The sequence below is a fragment of the Loxodonta africana genome, chromosome 3 (assembly GCF_030014295.1).
Source record: "Loxodonta africana isolate mLoxAfr1 chromosome 3, mLoxAfr1.hap2, whole genome shotgun sequence".
NCBI lineage: Eukaryota > Metazoa > Chordata > Mammalia > Proboscidea > Elephantidae > Loxodonta > Loxodonta africana.
The window spans coordinates 95,392,395-95,409,474 of NC_087344.1; the positions used below are offsets into that span (position 1 = coordinate 95,392,395).

The 17,080-nt window shown below is 37.3% G+C and overlaps 1 protein-coding gene across 1 annotated transcript in view; it reads right to left on the reverse strand.

The window, feature by feature from the left end:
* The window catches only part of FYB2 (FYN binding protein 2), a 107,397-nt gene that overhangs the window by 475 nt on the left and 89,842 nt on the right, over window positions 1-17,080 (reverse strand). The window contains exons 17-19 of the mRNA XM_064279952.1: window positions 6,130-6,216; window positions 3,623-3,713; window positions 44-200 (exon numbers count right to left, since the gene is read on the reverse strand). Of these exons, the coding sequence (XP_064136022.1) occupies window positions 44-200; window positions 3,623-3,713; window positions 6,130-6,216 (335 nt within the window). The remainder of the gene's footprint in view (window positions 1-43; window positions 201-3,622; window positions 3,714-6,129; window positions 6,217-17,080) is intronic.

Consider the following 17,080-nt stretch of genomic DNA (forward strand, 5'->3'; position numbering starts at 1 on the left):
AGCAATGATTGCAATTTTGTGAGTGGTAGGACAATAAGCTTACATTTGCCTTCAGAATTGCGACATATCACTAGATTCTGTTCAGTAATATCAATGACTTCCAGTTCTTCTCCAGGGGTTATTGGCAAATCAAATATGCCCTTTCTTGAATTACTGGAACATGCCACTGCTGTGTTGATGACAGTAATCTCTTTGTCATACTGAAATGAGAAATAACTAATCAGACCATGCTTACATGTTTTTTTATTATTTTCCATTATAACAAAATTAATGGAGGCCATAATAAAGTTACCTCAAAATAAACCCAAGATGCTAGATATTGATTGGTTAAATAACATCCAAGGGAACAGAAAATAATGGCAAGATATACAGTGAAAGGAATGTAATTTAAGGGAATAATAGTAAAATGCCACCATCTTACATTTGATATGATTATACTTTTCAGAATGTTTTCACACCCATTATCTAATTGTGCTAGAATGAATCTCAGTGGGTGAGAAGGCTGTAATGTGTGGGTATAAATTAATTACCATGGATAGTATGTTAACTTTTACAATAATAAAGTGACCACCAAACCAAGAGTTTATAATGTTCTTTCATACCCACCATTTCTACATGGCATTGTCTTTCTACCCTACCTTTCTGGGTAGGCGTATATATGCTTATATGTGTTGATAGCACGTATACTTAAAAATACTGGTAATGGGGTGTATGGGGCAATTCCCACTCTCCTTTTGTGGTCAGGAGGAGGCATTCATGAAACAACTGATGAGAAAGTCAATTTATGATCTCAGGGAATATTCTTCTGTGTAATAATCTAGCTTGCCTATACATCTACAGGTATATCACCTTCTAATGTATTAAAATCTATTGGCCAGGAAAAAAAAAAAAAAAAAAACACAGTTCCAGAATATCTAGATTGTATTTCCAGATGTCTACTCCACAAAATTAGGGTGACCAAACATCTGTCTTTGCCTAGGACAGTCTGTTTACAATTATTGTCTTTATTTACAAGTAATTATTATGATGATTAAGAGTGCCTTCTTTTACTTTCAGAAGTGTCCTAAATTTGGAGGATAAATTATAAAATCACCCTACATCAAATGGGATCTGATCCACAAGGTAGATAATTTTTTTCACCTGGCATAGTGGTTAAGAGCTACAGCTGCTAACCAAAAGGTCGGCAGTTCACATCCACCAGGTGCTCCTTGGAAACTATGGGGCAGTTCTACTCTGTCCTATAGGGTCGCTATGAGTCAGAATCGACTGAACGGCAGTGGGTTTGTTTGGGTTTTTTTTAAACAAAGTATTATAGCTTCCTAACTGGTCTTCTTGCCCTTTCCAGGCCATTGTTCACTCTGGAACCACAGTGATTTCTTTAAAATACAAGTCTGATTAGGTCACCCTCCTATTTATAAAGTTCTAAAAATTCTCTGTTGCTCTCAGGATAAGATACACATTTCTAAGCTTGGCATTCAAGATCCTTTGCATACTGTCGTTTCCCATTCCCTCATCTCTGACCCCTTTGTTGAAGCAACATCAAGCTATATGATAATCCTTGAACACACCAGGCACTGTTCATTCTTCCATGCCATTGCCCATGCTGTTTCCTGTGCCTGAAATACCCTTCTTTTATGATTTTGCATGAAGATTTTTATGACTACCATGTATAATTTACTATTCCAACTGCACTTTGTATATACTTCTGTTACAGCATTTAATAAACCTACTGTTCATTATGGAGGGTCATTTATTTTGTATCCTCAGTGCCTGGTACTAATGAGGTACCCAATAAATATTTCGTGATTTGAGCTGAATAAAAATTATTGAAATGATGTAGTTTTTCAAATGGCATATCAAGAAAACCCACCACAGGTAATGTGGAAGAATGGAATCATACATTATGGGAAATGGAATTTCTTCCATATGATATAGTCACAAATACAATGGGGGAAAAACCAGCAGATGGATGGAGGGGTCTTTTTAACCAGTAGTTGCTTTAGGGTTGCTATGAGTCAGTATTGACTCGATGGCACCGGGTTTGGTTTTTTTTTTTTGGTTTGCTGTATTAATCATTTTTCAACTATTCAAATAACATCATGGTTTGGAGATCATTTCATTTCATAACTTCTAGATATAGCAACCCTAACCAGTTTTTGTCTCAATAGGAGTTATTAATGATTATAAGGGATTTGAAAACCCTGCTGGCATAGTGGTTAAGAGCTATGGCTGCTAACCAAAAGGTCAACAGTTAGAATCCACCAGGCTCCTTGGAAACCCCATGGGGCAATTCTGCTGTGTCCCATAGAGTCACTATGTGTCGGAATCGACTCGATGGCAATGGATTTGGATTTTTTTTTTTTAAATAAGGGATTTGAGTACATTCCTATTTTAGTTCAGTGTTTAGAAAGTGTTAGTCTTATTCTGCTCTGCAAGGGGCATATGAAGATAAATAAGATAACCCTTGTCCTCTAGGAGCTCATAGTTTAATACAATGAACATATAATTACAATAATGTCAGTGTTTTGTGATAAGCTAGCACTTAGCTCTGGAAGGGCCATTTCTTTAATCAGGAAGTTTTGCAAGTCTTTTCAAAAGTCTCCCGTTGTCAAATGGGTAAAGTTTAGGCTTCTTAACAGTATATAAAGCTCTTCATGTCATGACTCTTGCTCATTTTCCTGGTTTCATCCCCTGCTACTCTTTGCCTTGCACTTTGTGCTTTGGCAAAAAGCTGCTCATAGTTCTGTCCTTTGAACGGACTTCCACCTCTATCCTTGTCATGCTATTTCATAGGTTTAGGTATTTACTAGGGCTGTTACCATTTTTGGTATATCCTTGATTCTTTTCTCCATTTAAAAAGCTCTTTGTTCAATTGTCAAGATTCAGTCCCAGCATCTCAAAAGGGAGGGTCATTTGAACTTTGGAATAATGGAAAAGTGCTCTATGGACAATTAGTGACATGGAACTTCAGATGTTGCTTCTTTTGGCTGTATGGTTACTCTTTTGTATGCTTGTTTTCTCATTCGTTCATTACTGAACACTACTGATGGGAGCTGGGGAACAAACTTGAATGAGACAGGATTTCTTCTTCAAAAGAGACTCAAGAGTATAGTTTAGGATACACGCACAGACACACACACACATCAAAATTGATGACAACTGGTTTACATAAGATACGGAGCCTTAGTGGCAAAGTGGTTAAGAGCTCAGCTGCTAATCAAAAGGCCTGCAATTAGAATCCTATGGGAACTCTATGGGGTAGTTCTACTCTGTCCTGTAGGGTCACTATGAGTCAGAATCGACTTGATGGCAACAGGTTTTTTTTTTATATACGATATATGCATTATAAATATATAAAATATGCTGAGAGTAATTTTCCTGGGAGAGTTAGGGCTCTACTTGAATTGAGCCTTAAAGAACAACTTTTGAAACCTGGGCAGAAGAAATAGCATATACAAAGTCATGGTAATATAGAAATGTATCTGAAAAAAAATCAAAGTAAGGTATCATTTTTTTAGCCAAAGATCCTATCTTTACCTCAGAGAGGCCGAGGCACAGCACACTTAGAGAATCTTTAAAAATAGTTAATATTGCTGTTTTTTACTGTCAGATGTGAACATACCTCAAATCTTTCTCTAAAAAGTTTTTCTTCTTTATCCATTTTCTTTTCTAAGTTTTGCTTCTTGAATCTGAAGAAATTTCTAGGAGATAAACTAGCAAAAAATATGCAGGTAAGGTTAAATGTACTTTATTAAAATTCTAAGTTTCTAAGTCTATGAAATTATTTTACTTCAGGATAAATTCAGGTATAATTATACATATATATATTCATATTCGCTAGAGCAGAGATTGCCAAAATAACTGAACAGGGTAAGTAATACCAATTACTTTAACCCCATAATTAAAAAAATATGTATTTTGATTGCAGGATAATAATGTGGAATAAATTAAAATCAGTCAAATAATTTGAAGTAAATAAGAAACTTCCATGGATCAGACTCAAGAATAATTACATCGTTAAAAAAAAAATTAAGTAAATTTACAAATCTTTCCATTTACCTCCAGATTAATTAAACAGAAAATAGCAAGTACAGGGAAGGGACTAACATTTTGTAGTTTTCTATTAACTTTTCTAACCTAATTGGGGAATCACAGATATATGTAACTCCCATTAAAGAACTGTTCTATTTGCTAGTGATTTTGGAAGACAGAATTAAGAAAATAAAGAAGATGCCACGAGACATGTGCAAGAATTTCAGCACATAAAAGTGAATAACCCTACAGCACAAGCTGATTATACTCTTAGACTCTTCCCTTTTCCTCCCTCCTGCTGGTCACATGGGGTTTGGTGCGGCCTTGTAGCAGTTTAATGTATTGACAGAAGAAAAGAAACCACTAAACCCTGTCGCTTTTATTCAGAGTGTCTTCTACATCTGTTTCCTTCTGTCTAAGACTACAGCCACTGCCATATTTCAGGCTATCACCACTTCTTGCCTGGAATGCGTCTTTCTCTTGTCTCTTCTAATCAACCGCCATATCTGCCTCTAGGGTCACCTTTCTAAAATTTAATTGATCTTGCCCCTCTCTGGCTTAAAACCTTTCAGTGGCTCTCTACTACCTATAAGATAAAGTCTAAATTCCTTGGCATGGTACACAGGGGTTTTTACACTCTGACCCCAGTCTACCTTTCTAGCTTATTCAGCTGAACTTTTCTCAACACATACAAAGTCTACATGGGATGTCTTCCGTGGGCTACCCTTTCCATGCCTTCATACCTGGGACACCCTTGCCTAACTTCTCTTAGAACTTGTCATCATTTTTGATTAATACAAGGTTAATAAGATTTTTCACATTAATATAGAAAGTATTTCTTACCTATTGGTAGAGTAACTTATGGTAGAAACCAGTTAATAAGGAACAAACAGCATAGAGAAATTGATATATCAATCTACAGGAATAATGATAGCCTCAAAATATACCACATATTCAAGTTTACTCAGTTTAGAATAAAAGTTTTTTTTTGTTGTTGTTAAGAAATCAGCACTAGAAAATTGTTTCCTGAAAATAATCAATTGCACTCATCAAAATACTAAAAAGCTTTTCTTTTTGGTTTAAAATTTCACTGATGTTTCTTTCTTGGAATTCTGTTTTGCTATGCTCTGCAAAAGCATGTAAAATTATGTAAAAGAATGAAGAATTCAACTACTAGAAGCTTAAGGTGGAAAGTTGCATTTCTAGTGAAAAAAAAAAAAGTTCCATCTTTGGAAAAATAAATTGCATTGAGTCTGAACCCAAAGAAAACAAACTGAAGGGAAGGGCCATCCTATACTATCCTCTGAGCTTGGATTTGGCACAGAATGATGTCTGATTTCTTTTGGTGTGCCCCAATAAGACTTTTCTAGACAGGTTTCCTAGACCAGACAGACTACCATGCAGTGGTCACAGCTCAGTGACTATTTAGACAAGGATTTCCCCTAAGACATTTGTTAAACAAAATATATCAGATCCTGCCCCATATCCTAGCAATTGAGGAGAACAATGGTGCATAGAACACTAATCATCTGAGACAGTATAAAAGCATCACCTGCCCCAACAGCAGCAGGGAACTTGAATCACATGAATGAAGGGTGAGTCAAGAAGACATTCTTTTCTTAGTTCTAACATTGATTTTACTCATAACTAGAATTGTAGGGAAATCAGTCTTTCTATATGGTAACTAGTTTCTCTTTTCTCAGAGTTTCATTTCAGTTCTAGTTGGAGAATTGTATTTAAGTTCTTTCCTGTAGGGAATAAGTTCTCATAGCCTAAAAGCCGCGGCGTTACATTGTTTGGTGAGGGCTAACTTGAAATCTTCCCCACACCACAACTAGGGACAATGAAGACAGATGTATATGGCGCTTTAGATTTCCAGATTCTTTGTCTCTTTTCATTCTCTCAGCTGTACTATGATGTAGGTGTTGTTATTTTCATTTTGCAGATGAAGAAACTGAGAATCAAAGTTAATGACTTGCCTAAGGTGAATTTATACTCCTTATTATACTTTTTTTTATTATACAGGTTTATTATACAGGTAGTAAGAGGTAAAATTGCAGCAAATAAGCTGTAATTTAAGTGCATCTGTCTTCCTACCTTTCTGATTCTTCAGCAGATTTTTTCCCTTTGTTTTCCTTTGGTATCAAAAACTTGGTCTTCCAAGTTTTCAGTTTATCTTCTTCTCTGAGGAGTAAAATATTTTGAGCAAGTAAATTAAGCCCAAACTATTAAACATTTATAGAATCACCAACACTTTGTGTGTCTGCATGTGTTTTACCAAAAAAATAAAAAGTTACTTATATTTTGAGAGTCTGCTGCAAGGGCTGGATGATATTTAGGCTTTGCAGGTCATACTGTCTCTCCTAGCTACTCAGTTCTGCTGTTGCTGTGCAAAAGCAACCATAGACAATATGTCAACAAACGAGTATGGCTGTTCTGTAAAATCTTATTTACAAAAACAAATAGTGGGCTGAATTTGAACCACAGGCCATAGTTTGCTGACCTCTGGTCTATGATGATCCAAATTTGAAACCATAAGCAAGAAATCAACTTGTTCAGAATCACACTTCTTTCCCTTTCTGAACCTCAGTTACTTCACCTCTAAAATGAGAATAATAATGCCAACCTTTGCTGTGGGACAAGACTGAATCAACTAGTGCTTAGCACTAGAGCACCTGGGCAGAGGAGGATGCAGGGAGGGGAGAAGGTATTATAGAAAGTACTAATATTTCTTGAGCACCGTGTATCAGGTCTTGTGCTAGGCATTTTACATATGTTAACTAATTTGATATTCACAGTAAGCATTTCAACAATCCTTTAAAATAGTAATTTATAAAATTTCATCAAAGAGAAAATGATCAGAGAGCTAGGTAACTTATCATGGTCACAAAAATAGTTGGTAGCTTTGAACCCAGTTTATCTGACTCCAAAGTCTATAGTCTTTCACCATACCTGCTATTTCAAAAATATTTCTTCTCTTAGAATCACAGTTACCAATATATCTATCATTGATATACAGAATTTGCATTTCTAACAAGTTCCCAATCTATGCTAATGCTCCTGATTAGGTACCAATTCTGAGAACCACAGTGGTTCTCAAAATTTATTATATATAAAAATCACCGGGGATCTTGTTAAAATGTAGATTCTGATTCAGTATATCTGGAGTGGAAAGGCAAATTCTCAGCAGGGTTTGAATTGGAAGGAACCAGTTCAAAGCCATTTTTTTTTTACTGAATATAAAATAATATGCCAATTATTTTAAAAGTTGGAAGAAGTAGGAGAACAAAGACAAAATAGCATCATCTAACCACTCAAAGACATCCAGGTTTCCTTATAAACATTTGTCTAAGCACTTTTAAAAACTAAATTGAGATAATAGTGCACATATGGTTTTGCATTCTGCTATTTTTCAATTGTCATTACAGTGTCAGCACTTCTCCATGTCATTGGAAACTATTCACTGTATATTCAGTCTGTTGAGTAGTAGCCTATAATATACCTAGCCTGCTTCTGTACCTTTGACCATTTAGGTTGTGTTAAACATCTTTCTTTTATAAATAACCCTGAGATAGACATTTCTGTGCATGAATTTCTACAATTTTCCTTTATTTTTTCTCTAGAAAAGATTCCCTATAGTGAAATTACTGGGTTAAGTAAAAGGTATGGGCATTCTGGATTTTCTTTCAGAAAAGTCATACCAGTTTACACCCATGTTAGCCATAGGTCAATTATTTGCCTCTTTGTCAACTTATTTTAGCCTTTCTAGGGATCTGCTTAGAGAGCTTAGTGGATTTGGCAGGATAGGAATTGCTATCACCATTTCACAGCTTAGAAACTAAGATTCAGAAAAGCAAGTAAGATAATATGGCCCAGGTCCTACTGTTAATCAGCTGTAGAAGTAGAAGCTGGTTGTCTAACTGCTATTCCAGTGTCCTTTTCAAGATGCTTCTCCTCTTCCCTTGCTGATTCTGAGAGATACGCTCATGAATAAAAGGAAAATAGAAAGTAGAGATCTGGATCATCTAGAAACAATTTAATCAAGAGCTGTTTAGGCTACTTTTTAATCTAATACCTATTAAGACATTACATGCAAACAAGCCAAGCTACAAAAACTCAGATATTATCTTTCCTTTTTCTTCTCATTTCAACTTCTGCTACCTGTTCCATCTGCCACAAATGCCTTTACTGATTGGTGTCTCTGAGGCCAAACCACAGAAGACTTGCTATATACACAATAAAGAAATTTGTCAGATTTTGATAGAGCTAAGTGATTTGGTGGTCACCATTTTTTCATAAAACATTCCTTGAGCACCTACCATGGCTTAAGTGCTATATTAGGATTTGGCTATAGAGATGAAGATGAGGGCATGAATTTTACCACAGGATTTCACAATTTTATAATAAAATCCATTTAAGGTCCTCTCTGAAACAGCTTCTCTTTTCCATTTCTTTCACTAGTTTTGATGACATTTTCATCATCTTTCACCTGAGCGATTATAACAGTATTCTAGCTAACATATATCCTACTTCGTGCCTCCCTTCCAAAACATTCTGCAGAAGAGCCTGATCACTCTTTGTGAAGTTCAGCTCTGATTATATTCCCTCTTGCTCAGAGTTCTTCTGGACTTTCTTATTTGGCAATAGGGTAGAAGAATATTCTGGAAGGCTCTACAAAACAATGAGATCCTGGATAAAAATAAGTCTTTCTAAACAGATTGTTACACTTAGAGTAAGTGCTGCATGCAGTGTCCTGACAGCCCCCATAAAATAAGCTGAAACCACAAGAGAGCAACGAGCAACATGTGAGCACAAAAGGCAATTTTGTTCTGAGGAAAGTGCTAGTAAAAAAAAAGTAGCACCACAATATTTCAGAAGACTGAATCTTAGGTCAAGGGCAAGGTAGGGGTTAAGACAGATTGTCAGATGGGCTTTTTTAAAAAGCCAAATTGAGCTATGCTGTTTATATGAGATGCAGTGAATGAGAATATGGAAAATAGAAAATTAAAGGACTAAAAATGTATACTAGGGAAATAGTAAAAGAAAGGTCTGGTAGGTACATGAGCGTCAGGCAAATTGGACTTTAAAACAAGAGCATCGGTAGGAGATACAGCATAGTGTAGGAGTAAAGAGAATACTCAGGAGCCCAATTGCTTAGGCTTGAATCCGGGTTCCACCACTTACTATCTGTGTGAGCTTGGGCAAGTTACTTAACTGCTGTATCTCAGTCTCTCTTGGATAAATTGGTATAATAATAGTATAAAACCAAATCTGCTGCCATCAAGTCAATTCCAACTAATAGTATATACTTCATAAAATTGTTGGAAGAGTGAATGAATTAATATATATTAAATGCATGAAACAGTGCCTGGAACATAGTAAGAGATATGTAAGTATTAATTATTTTTTGTTATTAGTAGCAGCAGGGGTAAAGATAGCTACCACATAACAAAAAACATTAAATTCATAGAAGATGCTTTTAAATTTGTATGCAACTAATAAAAGAGCCTCAAAATAAATAAAACAAAAATTGATAGAACCTCTCAAAGAAACTGACAAATCTAGTATTCTAATGTGAGATTTCAACTCATTTATCTCAATTATTTGCCATTTTATTATGAATTTGCATTCCCTACAACTCAGTGTTTCTTTCTCCTTCTAAGTAGATCTCCTAGGAATTTTTTGCACATGTTCACAGGAGACATGATAAGAAAATTTGTAGCAGTGTTGTTCACAAGTGCAAAAAATTAGAAAGTACCCAAATGCTGACCAACAGGAGAATGGATAAATAAACTCTGGTATATGCATACAATAGGATATTATAGAACAGTAAAAATGCATAAGTTACAATGGAAAAAAATGATGGATTTTATGTGAGAAAAAAGGAAATTGCAGAATTCTATGTATAGCATGATACCAGTTTTATAATACTCAAACCTCAAATGAGACTATATATATATATATATATATCATCTGTGTTTGATTAAATTTTTTTTTTTTATAATAACTTTTATTAAGCTTCAAGTGAACATTTACAAATCCAATCAGTCTGTCACATATAAGTTTACATACATCTCACTCCCTACTCCCACTTACTCTCCCCGTCTTGAGTCAGCCCTTTCAGTCTCTCCTTTCTTGACAATTTTGCCGGCTTCCCTCTCTCTCTATCCTCCCATTCCCCCTCCAGACAAGAGTTGCCAACACAATCTCAAGTGTCCACCTGATATAATTAGCTCACTCTTCATCAGCATCTCTCTCCCACCCGCTGACCAGTCCCTTTCATTTCTGATGAGTTGTCTTCGGGGATGGTTCCTGTCCTGTGTCAACTGAAGGTCTGGGGAGCATGGCCGCCGGGATTCCTCCAGTCTCAGTCAGACCATTAAGTTTGGTCTTCTTATGAGAATTTGGGGTCTGCATCCCACTGATCTCCTGCTCCCTCAGGGGTCCTCTGCTGAGCTCCCTGTCAGGGCAGTCATCAATTGTGGCCGGGCACCAACTAGTTCTTCTGGTCTCAGGATGATGTAGGTCTCTGGTTCATACGGCCCTTTCTGTCTCTTGGGCTCTTAGTTGTCATGTGGGCTTGGTGTTCTTCATTTTTCTTTGCTCCAGGTGGGTTGAGACCAATTGCTGCATCTTAGATGGCTGCTTGTTAGCATTTAAGACCCCAGACGCCACATTTCAAAGTGGGATGCAGAATGATTTCATAATAGAATTATTTTGCCAATTGACTTAGAAGTCCCCGCAAACCATGCTCCCCAGACCCCCGCGCTTGCTCCGCTGACCTTTGAAGCATTCATTTTATCCCGGAAACTTCTTTGCTTTTGGTCCAGTCCAATTGAGCTGACCTTCCATGTATTGAGTGTTGTCTTTCCCTTCACCTAAAGCAGTTCTTATCTACTGATTAATCAATAAAAAAACCCTCTCCCACCCTCCCTCCCTCCCCCCCTCGTAACCACAAAAGTATGTGTTCTTCTCAGGTTTACTGTTTCTCAAGATCTTATAATAGTGGCCTTATACAATATTTGTCCTTTTGCCTCTGACTAATTTCGCTCAGCATAATGCCTTCCAGGTTCCTCCATGTTATGAAATGTTTCAGAGATTCGTCACTGTTCTTTATCGATGCGTAGTATTCCATTGTGTGAATATACCACAATTTATTTAACCATTCATCCGTTGATGGACACCTTGGTTGCTTCCAACTTTTTGCTATTGTAAACAGAGCTGCAATAAACATGGGTGTGCATATATCTGTTTGTATGAAGGCTCTTGTATCTCTAGGGTATATTCCTAGGAGTGGGATTTCTGGGTTGTATGGTAGTTCTATTTCTAACTGTTTAAGATAACGCCAGATAGATTTCCAAAGTGGTTGTACCATTTTACATTCCCACCAGCAGTGTATGAGAGTTCCAATCTCTCCGCAGCCTCTCCAACATTTATTATTTTGTGTTTTTTGGATTAATGCCAGCCTTGCTGGTGTGAGATGGAATCTCATCGTAGTTTTAATTTGCATTTCTCTAATGGCTAATGATCGAGAGCATTTTCTCATGTATCTGTTGGCTGCCTGAATATCTTCTTTAGAGAAATGTGTGTTCATATCCTTTGCCCACTTCTTGATTGGGTTGTTTGTCTTTTTGTGGTTGAGTTTTGACAGAATCATGTAGATTTTAGAGATCAGGCGCTGGTCGGAGATGTCATAGCTGAAAATTCTTTCCCAATCTGTAGGTGGTCTTTTTACTCTTTTGGTGAAGTCTTTAGATGAGCATAGGTGTTTGATTTTTAGGAGCTCCCAGTTATCGGGTTTCTCTTCATCATTTTTGGTAATGTTTTGTATTCTGTTTATACCTTGTATTAGGGCTCCTAGGGTTGTCCCAATTTTTTCTTCCATGATCTTTATCGTTTTAGTCTTTATGTTTAGGTCTTTGATCCACTTGGAGTTAGTTTTTGTGCATGGTGTGAGGTATGGGTCCTGTTTCATTTTTTTGCAAATGGATATCCAGTTATGCCAGCACCATTTGTTAAAAAGGCTGTCTTTTCCCCAGTTAATTGACACTGGTCCTTTGTCAAATATCAGCTGCTCATACGTGGATGGATCTATGTCTGGGTTCTCAATTCTGTTCCATTGGTCTATGTGTCTGTTGTTGTACCAATACCAGGCTGTTTTGACTACTGTGGCTGTATAATAGGTTCTGAAGTCAGGTAAGGTGAGGCCTCCCACTTTCTTCTTCTTTTTCAGTAGTGCTTTGCTTATCCGGGGCTTCTTTCCCTTCCATATGAAATTGGTGATTTGTTTCTCTATCCCCTTAAAATATGACATTGGAATTTGGATCGGAAGTGCGTTAAATGTATAGATGGCTTTTGGTAGAATAGACATTTTTACTATGTTAAGTCTTCCTATCCATGAGCAAGGTATGTTTTTCCACTTAAGTATGTCCTTTTGAATTTCTTGTAGTAGAGCTTTGTAGTTTTCTTTGTATAGGTCTTTTACATCCTTGGTAAGATTTATTCCTAAGTATCTTATCTTCTTGGGGGCTACTGTGAATGGTATTGATTTGGTTATTTCCTCTTCGGTGTTCTTTTTGTTGATGTAGAGGAATCCAAGTGATTTTTGTATGTTTATTTTATAACCTGAGACTCTGCCAAACTCTTCTATTAGTTTCAGTAGTTTTCTGGAGGATTCCTTAGGGTTTTCTGTGTATATAATCATGTCATCTGCAAATAGTGATAACTTTACTTCTTCCTTGCCAATCCGGATACCTTTTATTTCTTTGTCTAGCCTGATTGCCCTGGCTAGGACTTCTAGCACGATGTTGAATAAGAGCGGTGATAAAGGGCATCCTTGTCTGGTTCCCGTTCTCAAGGGAAATGCTTTCAGGTTCTCTCCATTTAGAGTGATATTGGCTGTTGGCTTTGCATAGATGCCCTTTATTATGTTGAGGAATTTTCCTTCAATTCCTATTTTGGTAAGAGTTTTTATCATGAATGGGTGTTGGACTTTGTCAAATGCCTTTTCTGCATCAATTGATAAGATCATGTGGTTTTTGTCTTTTGTTTTATTTATGTGATGGATTACATTAATGGTTTTTCTGATATTAAACCAGCCTTGCATACCTGGTATAAATCCCACTTGATCAGGGTGAATTATTTTTTTGATGTGTCGTTGGATTCTATTGGCTAGAATTTTGTTGAGGATTTTTGCATCAATGTTCATGAGGGATATAGGTCTATAATTTTCTTTTTTTGTAATGTCTTTACCTGGTTTTCGTATCAGGGAGATGGTGGCTTCATAGAATGAGTTGGGTAGTATTCCGTCATTTTCTATGCTTTGGAATACCTTTAGTAGTAGTGGTGTTAACTCTTCTCTGAAAATTTGGTAGAACTCTGCAGTGAAGCCGTCCGGGCCAGGACTTTTTTTTGTTGGGAGTTTTTTGATTACCGTTTCAATCTCTTTTTTTGTTATGGGTCTATTTAGTTGTTCTACTTCTGAATGTGTTAGTTTAGGTAGGTAGTGTTTTTCCAGGAATTCATCCATTTCTTCTAGGTTTGCAAATTTGTTAGAGTACAATTTTTCATAATAATCTGAAATGATTCTTTTAATTTCATTTGGTTCTGTTGTGATGTGGTCCTTCTCATTTCTTATTCGGGTTATTTGTTTCCTTTCCTGTATTTCTTTAGTCAGTCTAGCCAATGGTTTATCAATTTTGTTAATTTTTTCAAAGAACCAGCTTTTGGCTTTGTTAATTCTTTCAATTGTTTTTCTGTTCTCTAATTCATTTAGTTCAGCTCTAATTTTTATTATTTGTTTTCTTCTGGAGCCTGATGGATTCTTTTGTTGCTCACTTTCTATTTGTTCAAGTTGTAGGGACAGTTCTCTGATTTTGGCTCTTTCTTCTTTTTGTATGTGTGCATTTATTGATATAAATTGGCCTCTGAGCACTGCTTTTGCTGTGTCCCAGAGGTTTTGATAGGAAGTATTTTCATTCTCGTTGCTTTCTATGAATTTCCTTATTCCCTCCTTGATGTCTTCTATAACCCAGTCTTTTTTCAGGAGGGTATTGTTCATTTTCCAAGTATTTGATTTCTTTTCCCTCGTTTTTCTGTTATTGATCTCTAGTTTTATTGCCTTGTGGTCTGAGAAGATGCTTTGTAATATTTCGATGTTTTGGACTCTGCAAAGGTTTGTTTTATGACCTAATATGTGGTCTATTCTAGAGAATGTTCCATGTGCGCTAGAAAAAAAAGTATATTTTGCAGCAGTTGGGTGGAGAGTTCTGTATAAGTCAATGAGGTCAAGTTGGTTGATTGTTGTAATTAGATCTTCCGTGTCTCTGTTTAGCTTCTTACTGGATGTCCTGTCCTTCTCCGAAAGTGGTGTGTTGAAGTCTCCTACTATAATTGTGGAGGTATCTATCTCGCTTTTCAGTTCTGTTAAAATTTGATTTATGTATCTTGCAGCCCTGTCATTGGGTGCGTAAATATTTAATATGGTTATGTCTTCCTGATCAATTGTCCCTTTTATCATTATATAGTGTCCTTCTTTATCCTTTGTGGTGGATTTAAGTCTAAAGTCTATTTTGTCAGAAATTAATATTGCTACTCCTCTTCTTTTTTGCTTATTGTTTGCTTGATATACTTTTTTCCATCCTTTGAGTTTTAGTTTGTTTGTGTCTCTAAGTCTAAGGTGTGTCTCTTGTAGGCAGCATATAGATGGATCGTGTTTCTTTATCCAGTCTGTGACTCTCTGTCTCTTTGTTGGTGCATTTAGTCCATTTACATTCAGGGTAATTATAGATAAATAAGTTTTTAGTGCTGTCATTTTGATGCCTTTTTATGTGTGTTGTTGACAATTTCATTTTTCCACACACTTTTTTGTGCTGAGGCGTTTTTCTTAGTAAATTGTGAGATCCTCATTTTCATAGTGTTTGACTTTATGTTAGTTGAGTCGTTACGTTTTTCTTGGTTTTTGTCTTGAGTTATAGAGTTGTTATGCCTTTTTGTGGTTACCTCATTATATACCCCTATTTTTCTAAGTAAAAACCTAACTTGTATTGTTCTATATCGCCTTGTATCACTCTCCATATGGCAGTTCAATGCCTCCTGTGTTTAGTCCCTCTTTTTGATTATTGTGATCTTTTACCTATTGACTTCCATAATTCCCTGTTATGTGTATTTTTTTTTTTTTTAATTAATCTTAATTTGTTTGTTTTTGTGATTTCCCTATTTGAGTTGATATCAGGACGTTCTGTTTTGTGACCTTGTGTTGTGCTGATATCTGATATTATTGGTTCTGTGACCAAACAATATCCTTTAGTATTTCTTGTAGCTTTGGTTTGGTTTTTGCAAATTCTCTAAACTTGTGTTTGTCTGTAAATATCTTAATTTCGCCTTCATATTTCAGAGAGAGTTTTGCTGGATATATGATCCTTGGTTGGCAGTTTTTCTCCTTCAGTGTTCTGTATATGTTATCCCATTCCCTTCTTGCCTGCATGGTTTCTGCTGAGTAGTCAGAACATATTCTTATTGATTCTCCCTTGAAGGAAACCTTTCTTTTCTCCCTGGCTGCTTTTAAAATTTTCTGTTTATCTTTGGTTTTGGTGAGTTTGATGATAATATGTCTTGGTGTTTTTCTTTTTGGATCAATCTTAAATGGGGTTCGATGAGCATCTTGGATAGATATCCTTTCGTCTTTCATGATGTCAGGGAAGTTTTCTGTCAGAAGTTCTTCAACTATTTTCTCTGTGTTTTCTGTCCCCCCTCCCTGTTCTGGGACTCCAATCACCCGCAGGTTATCCTTCTTGATAGAGTCCCACATAATTCTTAGAGTTTCTTCATTTTTTTTAATTCTTTTATCTGATTTTTTTTCAGCTATGTTGGTGTTGATTCCCTGGTCCTCCAGATGTCCCAGTCTGCATTCTAATTGCTCGAGTCTGCTCCTCTGACTTCCTAGTGTGTTGTCTAATTCTGTTATTTTATTGTTAATCTTTTGGATTTCTACATGTTGACTCTCTATGGATTCTTGCAACTTATTAATTTTTCCAGTATGTTCTTGAATAATCTTTTTGAGTTCTTCAACAGTTTTATCAGTGTGTTCCTTGGCTTTTTCTGCAGATATCCTAATTTCATTTGTGATATCATTAAGCATTCTGTAAATTAGTTTTTTATATTCTGTATCTGATAATTCCAAAATTGTATCTTCATTTGGGAAAGATTTTGATTCTTTTGTTTGGGGGGTTGGAGAAGCTGTCACGGTCTGCTTCTTTAAGTGGTTTGATATGGATTGTTGTCTCCGAGCCATCACTGGGAAACTAGTTTTTCCAGAAAATCCGCTAAAAAAAAACTGCAGTCAGATCCCTATCAGAGTTCTCCCTCTGGCTCAGGCTATTCAGATGTTAATGAAGCCGCCTGGGGAGGGTGGGGGAGGGAACAGAGAGATAGGAGAGTAGCACCTCAGAATATAGCCAGAGTTGCTTGTCTTGCTTGGAATGACTGTTATATCTGAGATTCCCGCGGGCGTGTCGCCTATGTGTGCTGGCTGTGTGGAGATTGCCCCCAGGGGGTCTGGCCCGCTGGAGTCACGGTCAGATCCTCCGCTTCCAGCCCCACGCCCAGCGTCAAGGCTCCCCTACTGGGACGGTGCACTCTCAACTCCAAAATCAGTCGCTGCCTCCCGGGGACTTCTCGTCCCTCCAGCCGCGTGTCCGTGCCGCCCCCGTGAACCAGGTGGGCCCCCTCCCGGGGTTAGTTCAGATGGGTGGAGTAGCTCCCCGTGCTTGTGCTGCGACCAAGTGTCCCGGCTGGAACGCTGTTCTCCCCACTCCAATACCAGTCGCTGCCTCCCGGGGACTTCTCCTACCGGCTGCGTCCCACGCCGCCCGCGCGACCCGGCTGGTCCCCTTCCCGGGGTTAGTTCAGGGGGTGGAGCAACTCTCCATGTTTATGGCGTACCTGCGAGCAGTCCAAATCCCTGCGGGACGGTTCCCCGGCTCGGATGCTGCTCTTTCTGCTCCAAGATCAGTCACTGCCTCCCGGGGACTTCTCCTACCGGCTGCGT